The 16,682-nt window shown below is 50.9% G+C and overlaps 1 protein-coding gene across 4 annotated transcripts in view; it reads left to right on the top strand.

The window, feature by feature from the left end:
• AKNA (AT-hook transcription factor) overlaps positions 1-16,682 on the top strand; it is a 61,970-nt gene that overhangs the window by 19,892 nt on the left and 25,396 nt on the right. For 3 of the 4 annotated variants that reach the window (XM_078375025.1, XM_078375029.1, XM_078375017.1), the window contains exons 3-8: positions 1,098-2,164; positions 4,304-4,378; positions 10,755-10,911; positions 11,653-11,807; positions 15,135-15,194; positions 15,918-16,031. In XM_078375025.1, coding sequence (XP_078231151.1) covers positions 1,098-2,164; positions 4,304-4,378; positions 10,755-10,911; positions 11,653-11,807; positions 15,135-15,194; positions 15,918-16,031 — 1,628 coding nt within the window. The remainder of the gene's footprint in view (positions 1-1,097; positions 2,165-4,303; positions 4,379-10,754; positions 10,912-11,652; positions 11,808-15,134; positions 15,195-15,917; positions 16,032-16,682) is intronic. The other variant, XM_035255520.3, reaches the window with a different exon arrangement.

The raw sequence follows: 16,682 nt of genomic DNA, 5'->3' as shown, positions 1-16,682 counted from the left end.
ATAACTGTCTACTTCCTGGGAGTTTTATATACCTTATCTTCCTCCCTCCCTCCCTCCTTCCTTCCCTTCCTTCCTTGCTGAGCCTGCTTTTCTCCTTCCTTCTGTTTGGTCAACAAATAGTGCCCGGTATCAGCACTGCAAATGCAATTGTAAACAAAAACAGACAGCATCCTTGCCTTCCTAGAGCTTGCAGTTTAGTGGGGGAGACAAATGTCAGTGAAACATAAATGGAAAACTGTTGCTATGATAAGTGGTACAAAGTAGAGGTAGCCAGTCCTATGAGGACCTGTAAAAGGGAGAACTTAACCTCGTCAAGATCTAAGACTTCCTTGAGGAGGCCGAGGTTGAGCGAATGCCTGCAGGACAGATAGGAGTTAACTAGGCCAAGGAGGGGAGAGAATCCCCTGCAGAGGGAGGTGCACACTTGTAGCCCCCGTGGTGGGAGGAGCATGGTGTGCACAGAGCAGGAGTAGGGGGAGCTTGAGGGGGCTACGGAGAGAGATGGATCAGGAGAGCTAATGGGACTGGAGTGGCAGGACCTTAGGACCATAGGGAAGGTTCTGCTTTTCTTCCACAGGAAGACATGGATGAGTTTTCAGATGGGGATGCAGGTGAGGATGGAGGAGATGATTAGGTGGCTACTGACTGCAGCTGGCCGGACAAGAGAGAATGGGGCGCCAGCCAAGGCAGCAGTAGTGGACCTCAGAGCAGTAGATGAGTTTGCGATTTTTACAGGAGGTAATGGGGCAAGACCAGGTGACAGATTAGATCCAGGGGATTAGAGGGAGAGAGATGGCAAAGATGCATCTCAGGCTTCTGGCTTGTACGCCTGGAGGGGATGGTGGTGTCGTCTGCTGAGATGGAAGACACTGGAGGCACTGCTCACTAGGTTTGGGTTTGAGTTTGAGTTGGAAGGACCTCTGAGCAACCAGAGAGAGTATCAGACAAGCACTCGGCTGTGTGCGGGGCTCCTTGGGATTCCTTCCATCCCCATGTGATGAGGAAACGGAAGCCAGAGAGTCGAAATGACTCAGGGCAAGTTACATGGTGGGTGCAGACCTGGTATATGCTAAGAAGTGAATGGCCTGTCTTTCCAGAGGCTGAAGCAGAGGATGCAGACAGCCCAGCAATTTCCCACGAGCCCCTCGCCTGGCTCCCCCCGCAGGGCCATCAGCTGGAAATGACTGAGGAGGAGCCAGACGGGACCCTCGGAAGTCCGGAGGTGGAGGATGCTGGAGAGAGCTGCCCGAGGTTGGGGTATGAGGCTGGTCTCAGCTTGGAGGGCCATGGAAACACCAGCCCCATGGCTCTTGGGCAGGGTCAGGTCAGGGGCTGGGTGGCTTCTGGCGAACAAGCCGGTGGAGACAAACTTTCTGAACACTCCGAGGTCAACCCATCCATTGAGCTCAGCCCGGCAAGGTCCTGGAGCAGTGGGACTGTGAGCCTCGACCACCCTAGTGACAGCCTAGATTCCACTTGGGAAGGAGAGATCGATGGCTCCCCACCCACTGCCCTGGCAGAAACCTTACCAGAGAGCCCCAGCTACCACCTTTTAAACCCAGATGACAGAACTGGAGGCAGCGTTGCTCAGGCAACCCCCATAGAATTCCAGGACTCCTCGGCTCCCCCAGCCCAGAGTCCACAGCGTGCCACAGATAGATGGAGGAGAGAAACGACCAGATTCGCCTGCCCTCAGCCCAAGGAACACATCTGGAAGCCGACAAAGACATCACCTAAGCCACTCCCTTCCCGATTCATTGGCTCCATCAGCCCCCTGAATCCTCAGCCCAGGCCAATCCGGCAGGGCAGGCTGCTGCCCAGACAGGGAGCCACTCTGGCTGGCCGATCCTCTTCTAATGCCCCCAAGTATGGCCGGGGACAGTTGAACTACCCACTCCCTGATTTTTCCAAGGTAGGGCCCCGGGTGAGATTCCCCAAAGATGAGAGCTACCATCCCCCCAAGTCTAGAAGCCACAACAGGCAGCCTCAGGCCCCTGCCCGGCCCCTCATCTTCAAGTCACCAGCCGAGATTGTGCAGGAGGTGCTGCTGAGCAGTGGAGAAGCCGCCCCGGGGAAGGACATGCCTCCTGCCCATCCCATCACCAGGGTACCACAAGAATTTCAGACGCCTGAGCAAGCCACTGAGCTGGTTCATCAGCTCCAGGTTAGTGAGACTCATGGCTGTGGGTGTGTTACCAAGGCCCCTGTTGGCTTGGGGTGTAGGCTAATTGGGGTGGGGAGGCCTGGGATAGAGGCTGACTGGGATGGGGAAGCTGGAGTGGAGGCTAGTTGAGCTGGGGAGGCCTGGGGTGGAGGCCAGCTGGGGTAGGGAGGCCTGGAGTAGAGGCTGGCTGTGGTAGGGAGGCCTGGAGTAGAGGCTGGTTGTGGTGGGGAGGCCTGGGGTGGAGGCTGGCTGGGGTGGGGAGTCCTGAGATAGAGGCCAGTGGGATGGGGAGGCCTTGAGAGAGGCCAGTGGGGGTGAGGAGGCCTGGGTAGAGGCTGGCTGGGGTGGGAAGCCCTGGGGTGGAGGCTGGCTGAGGTGGTCTGGGGTAAAGGCTGGCTGGGGTGGGGAGGCCTGGGGTCTGGGCCAGGAACTCCCTGTTGGTAGAGGGAGAGTGTGCCTGGAGCCCCGAGATAGACCCAAGCCCTTTGCTCAGAAAGAGCAGGGATTGTACTTATGTTTCAAGGATGATCTGTTTATTTTCAACTTCTGCTTTGAAAAAATTAAAATATATACAAGAGAGAAAATCGTGGAATGCACTCCCATTACCTACCCCCTGGCATCCACAATCAGCAGCTCCCGAAAACCTTTCTCATCTGTGGCCTTACCTCTCCCCTCTTCACCCCCACTAGTTTATTTTGAAGCAAAATCTCGGGCATCCAATTATTTTATCTGAAAATATGTTAGTGTGTATATGTCTAAAGATAAAGACCTTATTTTAAACACAACCACATACCATTATCACCTAAATGTTAACACCAGATCCTTAAATATTAACAAATATCCAACCCACAGCCACACCTCTCCATGTCTCATAAATGGCTTATGGGGTCCGTTTGTGGGCCTCAGCATCCAAACATGGCTTGTATATTGCATTTGGTGCCTTTCAAGTCTCTCCTCCCCTTTTTTCGTTTTCTTTCTTTCTTTTTGCATTTATTTTTTCAAACCCCTCTTACTCTCTTAGTCTGCCCTCCTCCTTACGTCTGCCGTGCAATTCATTTGCTGAGGAAATCGGTCAGTCCAGTGGTCATCCACATTCTGGGCTTTGCTGATGTGCTGTGGTGTCTCCTCATGCGTCCCATTGTCCTCTTTTTCTTAAATATTGATAGGTTTCGAGCTAGAGGCTTTGGGGGGCTATAATTACCTGTTTATCTGAGTATTTCCCCTCCAGACCACGAGAGAGTTTTGGCAAGAGCACATCCCAGGTGGCTTGTGTGCCTTCTTCAGCAGGCACAGGATGCCTGCTGGCCTCTTGTCTGATTTTGACAGCCTCTGATGGTCACCATCTCCGTCCAGTCTTTCACGTGGAGGTGACAAAATGGTAGTATGCTAATGCTCTCACTCCTGCATTCATTGCTGGAAATATTCCAAAAGACAAAAATGTCCCTCATCAACTACTTGGTTACCACGTTCTTGTTTGTATGGGAAAGGCCAGCGAGAGGCTCCGTTCTGACCTTTTCCTGTTACCATTACTGACCCGTTTTGAGAAGGAGTCAGCTCCTCACATCCTCCAAAGGTGACTTGTTTTTCCTTTTTTCCTGCAATGACCTGTCTTCCTAAAGCTCGTTAGATTTGTTTAAGGCAGGTGACTCTGAGTGGGTGGAACAGTGATTTTCAAGTCTTCTGTTTCTCTGCCATGGGACTCCGGTGATGCATTCAATTAGCCATTGTAAAAAGTATTTCAGCACATACTGCTTGAGGACCGGAAGCCGTGGGGAAGACAGATAGGGGCCTCACCCCACAGAGGCGACAGGTGGGCAGGAAATTTGAAAGATGAAACAGTGACAGCCCTCTGCAATATGGGTTACATATCATGGTAAACCAGCCAGACGCCGTCGGTCTAGACTCGTTGTCAGGGGTTAGGAGCGTCATCCCACTGCCCTCTCATGCTCAGAACTTGAACATGGTGGGTCTGTGTTGCACACGAGCCTGAAGATTGCTCAGCTTGGATCCCACTGTGGAATGCTGTCCGTTCAGGAACCCAAAAGCCCTTGTGGAGGAGGGTTTGCTGCCAGGGTCCCCCAGCAAGGAGGGGTATGTTGTGTGCCCAGGCATGTGACGATGCTGCTCCCTTTTTTTCAGGAAGACTACCACAGGCTCCTCACGAAGTATGCTGAGGCTGAGAACACCATCGACCAGCTACGCCTTGGGGCCAAGGTACCAGGCTGGGTTGGGGTGGAGGCATGGGCCTGAGTCCCTGCAAAGGTGACACTTTTCCACAGTCCTAGAGAAAGGTCACTGCCTCCTCCATCTATTGAGGCCCTGGAGATAGTGAAGCGCCAGTTTTTGTTTACCCCAAGGTCCCTCTGTGACCTTGGGCAGTGACCTTGCCCTCCCTGGGCTTTTTTTTATTTTTATTTTTATTTTTGAGTCAGGGTCTTGCTCTGTTACCCAGGCTGAAGTGCAGTGGCACAGTCATAACTCACCTTCTGGACTCAAGGCATCCTCCCGCTTCAGCCTCCTAGTAGCTGGGACTACAGGCATGTGTTGCTGTGCCCTGCTAAATTTTTTTCCAGACGCCCATAACATATCTGTGGACGTGTACAGCGATTGGATAGATGCCTGCAAGGCAGCCAATCAGTAGCAACACAGAGGACCCGCCCCCTGGGCAGCCCCACCTGCTGTAGACCCAACTGCTCGCTTTGGGTCTAGAGACATTCCATGAGTCCAGGGTGTGGGTCCTGGACTGTGGCAGCCCTCTTGTGTGGGAGTGGGTGTGGCATGGCTGTGTGTGTGAGTGTGGCTGCACATGTCACTGTGGGGTGGCCGTGAGTGTGTGTTCATAGGCACGCGGTGGTGTCCAGGGGTTGCTGGACCTGAGGGGCCTGAACTGACCTCACTTGGCTCTGAAAGCCTTTGCTGTGTTCCCTTCTTCAATCCCTGGCCCCCCAGCTTTGGAGCCATGGCTCCCCCCACTGGAAGTGGGGGGCTGTTTCCTGATATGCTGGACAGGGGAAGCCCAGTAGAGGCTGGAATGGAACCTCTCCAGCCTCCTCATCAGCACTGTACCCATCTGAACTGGACTTCCCACCCTCCTTCTCCACCTTCTAGTGCCCGTGCCCTGGGATTCAAAGCCACCATTCCCCAGGTCCCCAGGCTGGGCCCTGACAGGGAGCTGCTTCCCTACCCCCATGATAACCAGGAAGCTGTGTTTCATGTTCAGTTGCTTTTGCAGAGGAGGCAAGGGCTGGGATGGGGACAGCTGTCAATCATAAGCCCTTCAATAAAGCAACCAGTGCACAAAAAAAAAAAAAATTTTTTTTTTTTTTTAATGTTTTATAGAGACACGGTCTTACTTTGTTGCCCAAGCTGGTCTTGAACTCCTGGGCTCAAGTGATCCTCCTGCCTCAGCCTCCCAAAGTACTGCTGGGATCACAGGCATGAGCCACCACGAGCCCAGGAATTTCATTAAAACCTCTCTCCATCTAGATGGGCTCTGGAGTAAGGTCACCTGGGTTCGACTCCTGGCTCCATTGCTAACGAGCTCTGTGACCTCAGGGAAGTTACTTGGGCTCTCTGAGCCTAAGAGAGTAACACAGAATTTCTGCTCAGCCACTGGTGCTTGTTTTCCAGGCCTGAACCTTCCTGGATCACACCTTTGCCTTTCTCCCTCCCCACCACCTCACTATAGCCTCTCCCTTCCGCTGGACAGCAGCGTTGGGCAGGGGTAGAGTGGAGGGGAAACCCACCACCCCAGCCCCCACCCATCTTGGGAGGAGGCTGTGAATTCTGCACCTTCCTCTTTTCTGAGTGAGGCAGGAAGTGGGACCTGTGGGGCCCCTCGTGGCTTCCTGCTTTTGCTGTGCCCTCCTCTTGCCTCATCAGGCAGCAGTGGAGGAGAGGGTGGAGCTGAGGGGCAGAGATGTAGACCCCCCCACCGCCTGCCCACCCCATCATGCACCAGGACCCCACCCCCCACCCCCACAGCTGCTGCTTTCAGTGTCTAGAGGCACTTCCGGGGCAGGTGGGCAGAAGCCACTGTGGGGAGGAAACAGAAGTAGGGGGCTATTCCAGGACTGGGAGCCCCTCTGCATCCCCACACCTGCCGCCTGGAACAGGCAGGCTCTTTCCCTCTTGGCCTCATGGGGCACATCTGTAAAAGAGGGCTGGATAATCAACTTCCTCCCAGGAGCCGAGGAGGCTCCTTCCAGCTTTCTGAACCGCTGGGCCAGATCCAGGGTTGGAAGAGACAGGGGCGTCGGGAAGGGGAGTGGAGGGGAGTTTGCTAGGTTGTCTTCTCTGGGGAATTCACATTCTCTTGGCTGCAGAATCCAAGCAGGTCTGAGGAGAAAGGAACTGGTCATCAGACCCAAACACTTGGGCTTCCCCATTTGACAGATTGGGAAACTGGCTCCCGTTGGGGTAGGGGCCCCTGAAGGTCAAGGAATGGCCGGGGCTGGAGACTTGGAGCGTCTCAGCCCTCCCTCCTTCCCTCTTTCCTTCTTCCTGCACTCGTTTAAAGGCATGAATCAGTATACAGAAAGCAATTACCTGGCGCTTGGCAAGCTCTTTGTAAGAGTTAGGAAATATTATTGTTATAAAGGTGTTTACTGCAAGCCCCTATGTGCCAACTGCGGTGACACAGGCGGGGGTGGACATGGGGAAGTGCAGCCAGGGTGCCTCCGCTTGTGGGTCCTCTCTTGACCCAGTAGGACTCAGGGTCCCCCCCGCCCCCGTGTGTAGTTAACCCGCCCTGGCTGGCACCCAGACCCCTGGCTCTTGTGTGCGAGGGTGTCACAGGAGGAGAGAGCCAGGAATGGTTCTGTGCCAGCTCACTCACTCCCGCTTTCTAGAAAAACAATTGCTTGGCTCAGGGGCTCTCCTCCCTCCCCCAAACTTCTCTCAGCCTCAAGAAGCGTGAGCCTGGTTCAGGGCTCTGCCGGAAGCAGGATGATACTATCCCCCCAGAGCCTCCCAAAGCCCCACAGCGGGAGGGGAATCACTCCAGGTCCCTGGGGCTTGAGGGGAGCTGAGATTCCAGCTGGCCAGGCTTCCTCACTCCGTCTGGACCTCTGCGCACTCTACCCTGAAGGCTGGAGAGACCCCAGGATGGCCTTCTGCTCAGAGCCCCACGAGTTCACAGAGGCAGTCCTGCTCCTCAGACCCCCCCATGACCTGCTGAGCGACTTCACTCTGCTCAGTGCCCACCGGGGAGGGAGCCCCACTGTAGATGTTGCACTGGACACCCAGGCTAGGCATGGCGGTTAGGTGGACAGCAGTGGATGGGGACTCATAGGAAGGAGATTGACGTTCACTGAGCAGCAACAGGTATCCTACCCAGGTTTGGGGTCATCTTATTTGAGCCCCTCCACATGCAGACACTGCAGCTCAGCCAGGTGGAATGCTTTGCTCAACATCCCACAGCTGGTGCAAGAGACAAAGCTGGGACTGAAACCTACATCTGCCTGATTCTAGAGCAGGTGTTCTTTTCCTCAGGCCTAGGTAAGCCCTGGCACTGGCTATGGAGAGAAGTATAGGGATGAGGCAGATTGATGACAGTTATAGTAATAAGAATGGTCATAGGTGATGTTTATAGACCACTGTCCTAAATAATTTTCAGTTGGGGAAGCTGAGGCACAGAGAGGTTAAGTAACTTGACCAAGATCACTTAACAAATAGGTGCCAGAGCAGGAGTTGGAAGCCCACGAGTGACACCAGGCTCTAGCAGAACTGGACTCGGTAGAGGCGGGATCTGCAGCTAAGGAAGGCTGGCCCAGGACCTCCGCTGGATCTGGAGCCTTGGGGTTGGGGCAGGACCAGGGAGCCCGGCTGTGGGGCGGGGAGCCACGACTGGTCAGGAGTCACTGGGGGGCTCTGTTCTCTACCCTGGCCTGTGGCCAGGGTTTATGGTGATCTCACTGCTTTAGCTACCATGTTGTCACCTCCCCCTAGCCCCTATTCCTCCATCTGAGCTGCAGAGGGATCTGGAAGAGCTGAGGTGACCAGAAACTGCCCAGAAGGAATTCCGGAGGGGATGCCAAACCACCTTTCTTCAGTGTGTTCTGATGGCCGCAAATTGGCCCAGAAGCCACCGGATGGGGATGGGGGTTGGGGAGGTTTCTGTGTGCAGATGAGTTGGGGAAATGTCTTCCTCTCTCTTCCTGCTCCCCGCCTGCCCGCCCCATTCATAAAGCCCATTAGCATTTTAAAAGCTGAGAGAAATCCATCTGTGCAGAGAATATTCATTTGTTTAACCCAGTGTTTCCCAAATTCACTAGTCCTTCCTTCACAGGATCCTGATTCACCTTTCACAGGGTCCCACGAGGGAGTAAATCCAGCCTTGGGGAGTACCCAGGACACCCTGGCTGTGTCCAGGGAGATGGACTCTGGGAGGGCCAGGCTTGAACAGCTGCAGCTGACACCCCCACCCCCCACCTCGTTGCTCTGCCTGGGCATCTGCTTGGGGTTTTGGGCTTCTCTGCTTCAAACTCCTTTATGGTCCCTGAAACAAAGGATCCCACTGGCTTCCCTGGCCCATCCCTGTTCCCTGTCACTCCCCAGGTGGGGCCTGAGGCTGAGAGAGGGGTCAGGGGAGGGAAACATGTCAGAGGGCTGGGCCTGCCCTGGGATTTGGGTCACCTCAGGAGAGGGGTGCTGATAGGAAAGCCCCCACAGGGGGGTCTGAGCAGATGGCTGACAGGATTATTAAAATCCAGCTTTGTTCTCATCTGGGGAGGCTGGGCCCGAAAGAGGGGGAGGCAGCGGGGACCACGCCACACTTGGAGTTGATTTTTGAGCTACAGCCAGGACCTACACAGCTTAAGCAAGAGAGGCTGCTTGCCTGGGGGCCAGGGAGCCCCTTCCACCAAACCCACCCTAAACTGCCAGTTTCTGACCTTGTGCAGCAGGGGGCAGTTAAGATAACCCCCCCGACATCATGATGAGCAGGTGCCTCTAAGGGTGTTGCTTTTCCATGGACCCATCTCCATGGTGGCTGTGCAGAAAATGATGGTGATGATGATAATGGTGATGGTGATGATGATGATGGTAATGGTAAAAATGGTGATGATGGTGGTGGTGATAACTGGTGGTGGTGATGGTGATGATGGTAATGGTAAAAATGGTGATGATTGTGATGGTGATGGTGATGATGGTGATACTGATGGTGATGATGGTGATGTAATGCTGATGGTGGTGGTGATGGTGATGATGCTGATGATGATGGCGATGCGATCATGGTAGTGCTGATGATGGTGGCGCTGATGATGATGGTGATGAATGTCAGGGTGATGGCTGCTATTTACTGAGCACTTATTTCATGCAGGACCTGAGAGGTTATTAAGCCAACTAGGACTCAGAGGTGTGCCGTGGTAGAACCTGGACAGGAACCTGGGCTCTGGCTGCAAGCCCACATGCTAAGTCACAGTTGGCAGACTTTCTCTGTAAAGGGCCAGATTGTGAAAATTTTTAGCTTTGCGGAGCATATAGTCTCTGTCACAACTACTCAACTCTGCCACAGAGTGTGAAAGCAGCCAGACAACACATAAACAGACAGGCATGGCTGCGTTCAATAAAACCTTATTTACAAAAGTAGAACGTAGTTCTCCAAACTCTGCTCAAAGCTGTTGAACAGCATGTGGTTTCCCCTGCTTTCAAGCTTCAAAAGGTCTTCCTTAGCCGGACTCCAGACTTCTCCCTCACCAACGGCCATGTTAAATCCGCCCTCAAGTGAGAGAGATCTGCTACCAATGGCAGATCAGTTTGTTCACTTCCTGTTTCACTCATTCATTCGAACAGCGATTAGTTGCTATTATTATCAGTGTAACAATTGTTGGAAATATTTATATGAGTTAAGAAATAATTACATGTTATATTGTATAGTATGATATAATTATAACCCACATTATTAATTAAGAGTTACTGTTAACAGTAGAACCAGCCGGGCGCAGTGGCTCACGCCTATAATCCGAGTGCTTTGGGAGGCCGAGGCGGGTGGATCACCTGAGGTCAGGAGTTCAAGACCAGCCTGACCAACATGGAGAAACCCTGTCTCTACTAAAAATACAAAAGTAGCCAGGTGTGATGGTGCATGCCTGTCATCCCAGCTACTCAGGAGGCTGAGGCAGGAGAATCCCTTGAACCCAGGAGGTGGAGGTTGCAGTGAGCTGAGATCGTACTGTTGTACTCCAGCCTGAGCATCAAGAGTGAAACTCCATCTCAAAAAAATATATAGTAGAACCATAGATGTAGGGGTCAGATAGAGCAGTGTTGTAATCCTTACCCAAGGACTTGTCAGCTGGAGATTTTGAGTAAGTGACTTAATAACCTCTCTGCATCTCAGTTTTTTCTTCTATATAATAGGGTGTTGGGGTCCCCACCTTGTCTTCCTTTCAGGACTTCCATTAAAAGTAAATGAAAGGGCATGGAGTTCTTCACCTGTGTTTGACCCAGCCAAGGGCTGCCCTGAAAGATGGTATTTATTACTACAGGGTGTAGTAAGAAATGTGTGTTGAGCTCCTGAATGAAGATGAGGCATTCTGGTGGGTTTGTCCCTGCCCTGACTTGGCTCTGCCATGCCTACCCACTTCCACAGGTGAACCTGTTCTCTGACCCACCCCAGCCCAGCCGCAGCATCCACACAGGAATGGTACCGCAGGGGACCAAGGTCCTGTCCTTCACCATCCCACAGCCCCGCTCAGCGGAGTGGTGGCCAAGCCCAGCCGAGGACCCCCAGGCCTCTGTGGCCTCAGGTGAGTCCCAGAGAAGAGCTGCACTGGAGGCTCCTTCTGCCTGGGATTCTGCTCTGTGGGGCCTACTTGCTTTACCCTGGGAATGACACTGGCTTCAGGCCAGCGGAAGGAGGGAGGCAAGGCCCCACTCTGGACACTTTGACTCAAAGGGGTCAGAGATGTGGAAAGTGTCCTGTTTTGAGCCACAGCAGCATGGGGGCAGCCCTGGCCCTGCCACTTGGCGTCTTGGTGATCCTGGGTGAGTTGAAAACATGGAGCATTGTCCCTGGGGAGCCCATATCTCAGCCAGGCCCTGTACTAAGCCTTGACACATGTGATCTCAGTTAATCCCCACAACAGCCTGTTGAGGTGTACATTGTTGTCACACCCATGACAGTCAAGGGGACCAAGGCTCGGAGAGGTGAGGACATGCTGAAGCTCACATAGCTATGGAGGGGAAGTGTCTGGACTTGAACCCACGTCTCCCTGTGTGAGAGCCCACACTTGACTGGGAACCCAGAGGACTGGCATAGCTCTGCCCTTGCCAGCCATGTGACCTTGGGCAGATCTGGACCTTGTTCTCCCCTGTAAATGGGGGATGACACTCTGCCCAGCCCACTTCCTGGGGCTGATGTGAAGATAGCACATGATGACTGAGCTGGAACTTGATGACAGAGTTGGTGGCTTTGAGGTTCAGCCTCAGCCCTTTAGCCCCTGGAAGAACTATTCTTGGCCCCTGCCTTCAGCAATTGTGTATTTCAGGGTGGCCATCAGCTGGAGGAGACCTGAGCCCCTCCTTGCCCACCAGCAAGCCTACCCTAGGGTGGCTTCCAGAGAACCGGGGCGTCTCCAAGGACCAGTCCTCAGCAGATCAGACCCAGGCACTGGCTTCTCAGGCCAGACAATTCCTGGCCAAGGTGAGTGGACTCCCAGCTTTGCCCCCGAGAGACTTAACTCACCTGGAGAACACAGAACCTCTGCCTGCTTGGGTGAGAGGCACTCTGGGAGCCTCCCTCGTCATTCCCCTGTCTCTACACCAAGTTAACTCAGCTGTCCCCAAAACATGAACCCCTCCCTGGTTTTAGAGGCCACACAGCTCCAGCTCCTCCTTGCCACCAGTGCTAGGTTTAATGCCCCTTTTGGAGATGCATCTCATCAAAGCCCCTCCAGTTGTGCTTAAAAGTGTCTCTAGGCTGATTCCTGGAAGACTCTAAGCTCTTGCAGGATTCCGGAAGGGTAACAGAATCTCCACTCTGCCTTTTCCTCTTCAGGATAAGTTGCCTCTCTTAGTTCATTTTATTAAATAAATCAATTCTCAGTTACTTCTCAAGGGTCTTTGTATCTCCATCCAACAGTCCAAGTAACCATGGATTGTCTGCAGGTCTGTTTATAACTGTATATTGACTTTATTCTAGTTCTTTAAAGTACCTTATGAAAATACATGCGTTTTAACCCCATTCTGAAAACAGAAGCGAGTAAACTGGGGCAGAGAGGAAGTAAGGAGAGAAAAAAATAAAGTATGTGAAGTGAGTAAATAAAATGTTCTGCTGGAGCCTAAGCACATTAGAATCACACATTTAGTTTTGAGCTTCTGAGCTGCCAATGCAAAAAGAGAAATGCCATAGTTACAAGCACCACCATGACCATAAAACAAATTATTTCAGAGAAGCCCCACCATGCTATTCTTCTTCCCTTCCCTTCCCTCCCCTCCTCTCCCTTCCCCTCCTCTCCTCTCCCCTCCCCTGCTCTCCCTTCCCCTCTCCTCCCCATCTTCCCTGCCCTCCCCTTTTCTCCCCACCCTTCCCTTCTCTCCTGCCCTCCCCTTTCCCCTCCCCCCTTTGCTTTATTGAAATGTAATTCACATACCATGCAATTGATTCACTTAACGTGTATGCTTGCTTCAGTGGTTTTTAGTATCTTCACAGTTCTGCCACCATCACCACAATCAATTTTAGAACATTTTCATCACCCACTAAGAAATCTCATCTCTATTAGGCAGCCACTCCCCATTCCCTCTTCCCCCAGCCTCTGGCAGCTGCTCATCTGCTTCCTGTCTTTATGGGTTGACATTTCATAGCAATAGATTCATGCGATATCTGTCCTGTGTCTGACATCTGTCACTTGCCATGTTTTCAAAGTTCATCCGTGTTGGAGCAGCACATACACACAAGTACTTCATTTCTTTTCTCTTTTATTTTTTTGAGACAGAGACTTTCTCTGTTGCCAGGCTGGAGTGCAGTGGTGCCATCTCGGCTCACTGTAACCCCCACCTCCCAGGTTCAAGCATTTCTCCTGCCTTAGCCTCCCTAGGAGGTGGGATTACAGATGCGAGTCACCACACCTGGCTAAATTTTGTATTTTTAGTAGAGACGGGGGTTTTACCATGTTGGCCAGGCTGGTCTCGAACTCCTGTCCTCAGGTGATCCACTCGCCTTAGCCTCCCAAACTACTGGGATTATAGACTTTGTTTCTTTTTAACCACCACCATGCTTGGTTCCACAGCTGGAGACACATTTCTTCTTTGTCTTACCTGTTGTCCAGAAAATAAAGTGATGTCAAATCATCACACTGACCAGGAGCTGGGGCCTTAGCTGACCCCTCATGATCTAGGGCTGCACAGTCCAATTCCGAAGCCACTGGCCACACATGGCTGTTGAGTACTTGACATCACGTGCTCTGAATTGAGATGTGCTGTGCATACAAAACACATACCTGATTTCAGAGACTTAGAAAAAAGTATACAAAATATCTCCCTGTTTTTTTATATTGATTACATGTTGAAATATCATTAAAATGATAATTTTAATAAATAAAATATATTATTAAAATTTATTTTACCTGTTTCTTTTTACATTTTCAGTGTGGTGCTGAGAAAATTATAAATGACATGTGTAGCTCACACTGTATTTCTATTTTATATATTATATGCATTATATAAAATATGATTATATTATATACATTTCTATGTTACATTTCACAATGATCTAGAGCGTTCTTAAAACCGAACCTTAAATCCTCCCTTGCCTTGCTCTATCGCCAGGCTGGAGTGCAGTGGTGTGATCCCGGCTCATTATAACTTCCGTTTTCTGGTTTCGAGCAATTCTCCTGCCTCAGCCTCCCAAGTAGCTGGGACTACAGGTGCACACCACCACACTGGCTAATTTTTTTGTATTTTTAGTAGAGACGAGATTTCACCATGTTGGCCAGGACGGTCTCCATCTCTTAACCTTGTGTTCCACCCGCCTCAGCCTCCCAAAGTGCTGGGATTACAGGCGCGAGCCACCGAGTGCGGCCTCCTTTGCCTTCTTTCTAATTAAACATTTTTTGTTTTTTCTGTTTGGAGCAGGTAATAGACCCCCATGATAAGGACCCTTGCACAGTACAGCGGGCATATTGAGCAAAATATAAATGTTTCCTCCAACCCATGCAAAAACGTTAACTGCACACTCTCATATTTATAGAAATGGTTGCATAAGCTACTGTACTGTGACTTTTTGAAGTCCTAAATTTGAACATTGATTTTCAGGTAGGCAATGAATTCACATTGTTCAAAGTTCAAAGGAAGCAGAGGACATGTAGCAGAAAAATCTACTTCTCATCCCTGTCTTCCAGAGACCCAGTTCTCCTGAACAATTAATATTTAATTATGAATAAATTAGTTATTAAGTAATAATTAAATAAATTAATTGTTAGGAAACAATATTTTAGTTTCTTGAAGCCTTCTAGAGATAGTATGTTATATATAAGCAAATGTATTTATAGTTTTCCTTTTTATTCCCTACATATTTTATACAGATGGTAGCATACCATAAACATTGCCCTATACCTGGATTTGACACTGTAAAACAGGTCTTGGAGGTATTAAGAGCTCAGAACATACGTGTGTGCCTTCCTCTTGTTGATGGCTGCATACTATTCCACAGGCAGGCATTTAGGCTGTTTCTTGTCCCCTCCCTACTGTTCTTGCTGCACTAAATATTCTGGCTCATTAGCCTTCATGCACGTGAGTGAGTTTCTTTGTCCTCAGTAAATTCCTGCAGGTTTCACTTTGATTTTTCTCAAGGGTGCCACTCCTGGGGCTGGTGGTAGAGGCTGTTCCCGGCACCCACCTCTCCATGCTTGGCAGAAACCCCACATCCTGAGGACAGACCCAGCTCCTCTTACCAAAGCATGGATGTGGCTGGGTGTGGGAGTGTGCAGGGCTGGATTAATGGAGCATATTTCTTTCCCCTCCTAATGTCCAGGTGGAGTCCTTTGAAAGACTGATACAGGCAGGACGGCTCATGCCCCAGGACCAACTCAAGGTACTGCCCAATTCAGGACCTGCCCGTGGAACTGCCAGATAGCTACTGTCTCCCATGGCTCTGTCTCTGACGCCTCTTTTGCTGCAAACTGGGAAAGAGAATCCCAGACACAGTGTTTCTTTAGAGCAAACAGCTCCTGCTTAGCTTCCCATGATAACCATTGTAATATCACAATAGTTACCACTTACTAAGCAAGAATGGTTGTGTGCCAGGTACTGTGGTAAACCCTAGTGTATGTTATTTTATTTTATCATCATCAAAACCCAGTGAAGCAGTTACAGTCATCACCCTCATTTAACCAGGATGGAACTAAAGCTCAGAGAGGTGACTCAAATTATCCTGCCTCTCAGCAGGCAGAAAAAGGCCTTTTCTTTTTTATCACCTTAAAAAAAAATTACAAAAGTAGTTGCCCAAAGTTTGAAAACGAGGTTAAAAAAAAAGCAGAGCGGGGAGACCCTTTCTAGAATCCGTATTTGTGTATTTCCTTTTGGAATTTGGAGTTTTAGATAACTGTGGTCATAAATACCATTTACATTCCTGCTGCATCAGCCAGAGTCCCAGTAAGGAACAGGGGGAGCTTCAAATCTGGGAGTATGGAGGTCAAAGGAAGGAACTATCAGCACAGGTGTGGGCAGCATCAGGGGACCCAGCAAAGGCCGGGGGATCCCCAGGGAGTAGCATTAGCGGTTCCGGCTCTCAAGTCTCTCTCTTCCCACCCTGCAGTCTCTGATAGGTTCCTCCCACTACACAGACCCAACCAGAAGCCAGCAGATGGAAACCCCTGGTACTCAAAGCACAGAGCAGGGTGGGAGAGGAGCTGGGAGAAGGTCTAGAGAGGTAAATGCAACATGCCTAGTTTCTAAAAAATTGTTATGGCAGGAGCATTTTCCTGTGTGGTTATACAGGTGTATATACATACATTTTCCAATCACAGGATGTGTGATGCGTATCATGTAGTATCATCCAGTGGATGACCAAGGACCTTATAAACTAAAACTCTGTTCCCATATACAGGGAATTTGAGAGCTGTTGGAAGACTAGATGTAACCAGGGTGTGGGTTCTAGGTTGTCCTTGGCCTCAGTCTGTCCTGGGTTGAATGGGATGTGGATGGTAGTAAGACAGTGATACTTGCCGGGCGCAGTGGCTCATGCCGTATCCCCGCACTTTGGGAGGCTGAGGCAGGTGGATCACAAGGTCAGGAGTTCAAGACCAGCCTGACCAACACGGTGAAACGCTATTTCTACTAAAAATACAAAAATTAGCTGGACGTGGTGGTAGGCACCTGTAATCCCAGCTACTCAGGATGCTGAGGCAGGAGAATCACTTGAACCCTGGAGGGGGAGGTTGTAGTGAGCTAAGATTGCGCCACTGCACTGCAGCCTGGACGACAGAGCAAGACTCCATCTCAAAAAATAAAAATTAAAAGGACAGTGATACCAATCCCAATTCCTGCAGCTTTAGTCATGGATTACCTGTGATCATATTTA

Source organism: Callithrix jacchus, chromosome 1, assembly GCF_049354715.1.
Source record: "Callithrix jacchus isolate 240 chromosome 1, calJac240_pri, whole genome shotgun sequence".
Lineage (NCBI taxonomy): Eukaryota > Metazoa > Chordata > Mammalia > Primates > Cebidae > Callithrix > Callithrix jacchus.
The sequence above is the reverse complement of the archived record's forward strand: the minus strand, read 5'-3'. Positions and strand labels throughout refer to the sequence as shown.